Below are 2161 nucleotides of genomic sequence, written 5' to 3' on the forward strand. Positions count from 1 at the left end.
ACAGATATGTCCAACAGTCCGCTCCTGCATAGACATTCCACCTCATGGAAAAAGTGACGCACAAAATGAGGAATATGAAGGATGTGTTTGACTATTTTGAATTTGATTGAATTTTATTTGTGATGAATTGCAAACTGAAAAGCTGTGTGTGTGTGTGTGCATGTGCGTGCATGTGTGTGTGCGTGCGTACTTGTGTGTGTCCTGCAGGGGGCGACAGACCTGGAGAAGCAGCTGGAGCTGCTGGTGGTGGAGAACCAGCGTCTGAAACAGGAGCTGAAGTCATGCAGGAGCTCGGACGCCGCTGCAGAGAGCTGCAGCTGCAGCCACTGCCCTCACAGCCAGGTACATCCCATAATACTCACAGCCAGGTGTACACACTGCCCTCATGGTCAAGTACTAATACTGTATATATTTATTTTATACGTACATGTGCAGAAGTATAGAGGGAAGTGAACAGATTGAATTTTTTAGCATTTTTAAATGTAATTTTCCTTTTGTCCTCTTTTGGTTTTTTTGTTTTTCTTCTTTTTAAAAATTATTTTGTAATTTTTAGTATGTTTTACTAATTTATTTTTTTTGGGGGGGGGTATTTCTTGTTTCGTTGCTCATTGCCCTGCTCCCATGTTTTTGAAACAAATCAAACCTATTTTCTTAGATTTGAAACAGTTAACCCTTTGTAACCTGGATCAGCATCAATTTTGTATTCAAATGCTTTTTACTATTATTTAAGCAAATAATTTGCTTTGAGCAAATGTGTTTGATTTCTGTTAAAAACATGGTAAAAGAGTTACTTGGCAGGAGATGTCCTGCAAGTTGCAAGAAATTAGTAGATTGAAAAAAGAATTAAGTAAAAAGTACTAGAAAATTACACCAAAATTAGCACAAAAAAAACAACAAACAGCTCTCTGGGAATTATTATTCTATATCCTTTTTCGAAATGTTTTTTTATTTTTAGGTCATTTCTTCTGAAGTTGCTCGTTGCCCTCCTCTCGTGTTTTTGAAATAAATTGAACCATTTTGTTGAGGTTTCAAAGATTTAAAGAGGCTACTTGTGAAAGACGAGCAAACTGAAGTTGATCCAGGAGTCAAAGGGTTAACTGAATAAAGGTGTGAGTCTGCAGCTGCCTCAGGTAGAAGACACGATTCCTGTCTGTCCCCTGCAGGACGCCGAGTCCCTGCGGAGGGAGGTGTCTCGCTGGGAGAGCCAGGCCCGGCAGAGGGAGCGGCGGCTGGCTGAGCTGGAGCGGGAGCTGCTGGAGAAGACGTCCCGGGTGGACAGTCTCCGTCTGCAGCTGGACGAGTCCACGAGACAGCTGGAGGACGGCCGCAGGCAGCTGGAGGAGTCGAAGCGGCGGCAGGGCGATGCCGAGCACAAGCTCAGCCTCCGACTGCAGGAGTGCGAGGAGGAGCTCGCCAGGCAGGCCGCCACGCCCCCCAGAGTTAAGGTGAGGAGACAGTGGACGGACAGCGTGTCCCGCTGAGTCCCCCGATGTCTAATGGCAGCTCTCTGTCCTCAGTACGTGACGCAGACGGTGGAGGTGGAGTCGGCGGACTCTCAGCGAGCGCTGGCCGAGCTGCAGACGAAGAATGCCGGCCTGCAGGAGCAGCTGTCTGCGCAGAGGCAGCTGCTGCGGGAGCTGGAGACGCAGCTGCACGAGTCCCAGAGGACATGCGCCCAGCTGAGGACACAGGTAACACAAGGACCTGCTTGTATGTCTCTGTCTCTGTCGCTGTGGTTGTCTGTACGTCTCTCTGTCTCCATCTGTCTGTCCGTTTTTTGGTCTCTCTATCCATCCGTCTGTCCGTCTCCGTCTCTCTCTGTCTGTCTCTGTCTCTCTGTGTCTGTCTCTGATGGTCAGGGTGGAGGAGTACGATGAGGTCACTTTAACCCTTTCCTCTCTTCACTTTAACCCTTCCCTCTCTGCTCGCTCGGCTGCAGCTGCTCGCCGATCGCAGCCGTCTGTGCGCCCTCCTGTCCAAGGCCGTCGGCAGGGGCAACAGCGAGGTGGTCCGCAGGTTGTCCAAGGTTGGCAGATTCAGATAGCGAGGAGGCGTTAACCCTCTGAGCGCTGGGGCTCCAAAGCTGCCAAAAACCCCACAGATCATTCATGCAGATGCAGCGCTCAGGTTTCAGCGCCTTTTTAGGAGAATTTTTAATAAC

At 48.9% G+C, this 2161-nt stretch overlaps 1 protein-coding gene across 1 annotated transcript; it reads left to right on the forward strand.

Annotated features, from left to right (window-relative positions):
• Nucleotides 1-207: 207 nt before the first annotated feature.
• Nucleotides 208-2026, forward strand: LOC121940844 (kinesin-like protein KIFC3; the record flags this gene model as incomplete). Its single annotated transcript, XM_042483528.1, has 4 exons — nucleotides 208-342; nucleotides 1164-1445; nucleotides 1518-1691; nucleotides 1940-2026. Coding segments are annotated over 4 exons (678 nt in total), but the record flags the coding sequence as incomplete, so codon positions are not given.
• Nucleotides 2027-2161: the final 135 nt, after the last annotated feature.

Source organism: Plectropomus leopardus, unplaced genomic scaffold (assembly GCF_008729295.1).
Source record: "Plectropomus leopardus isolate mb unplaced genomic scaffold, YSFRI_Pleo_2.0 unplaced_scaffold9523, whole genome shotgun sequence".
NCBI classification, from domain to species: domain Eukaryota; kingdom Metazoa; phylum Chordata; class Actinopteri; order Perciformes; family Serranidae; genus Plectropomus; species Plectropomus leopardus.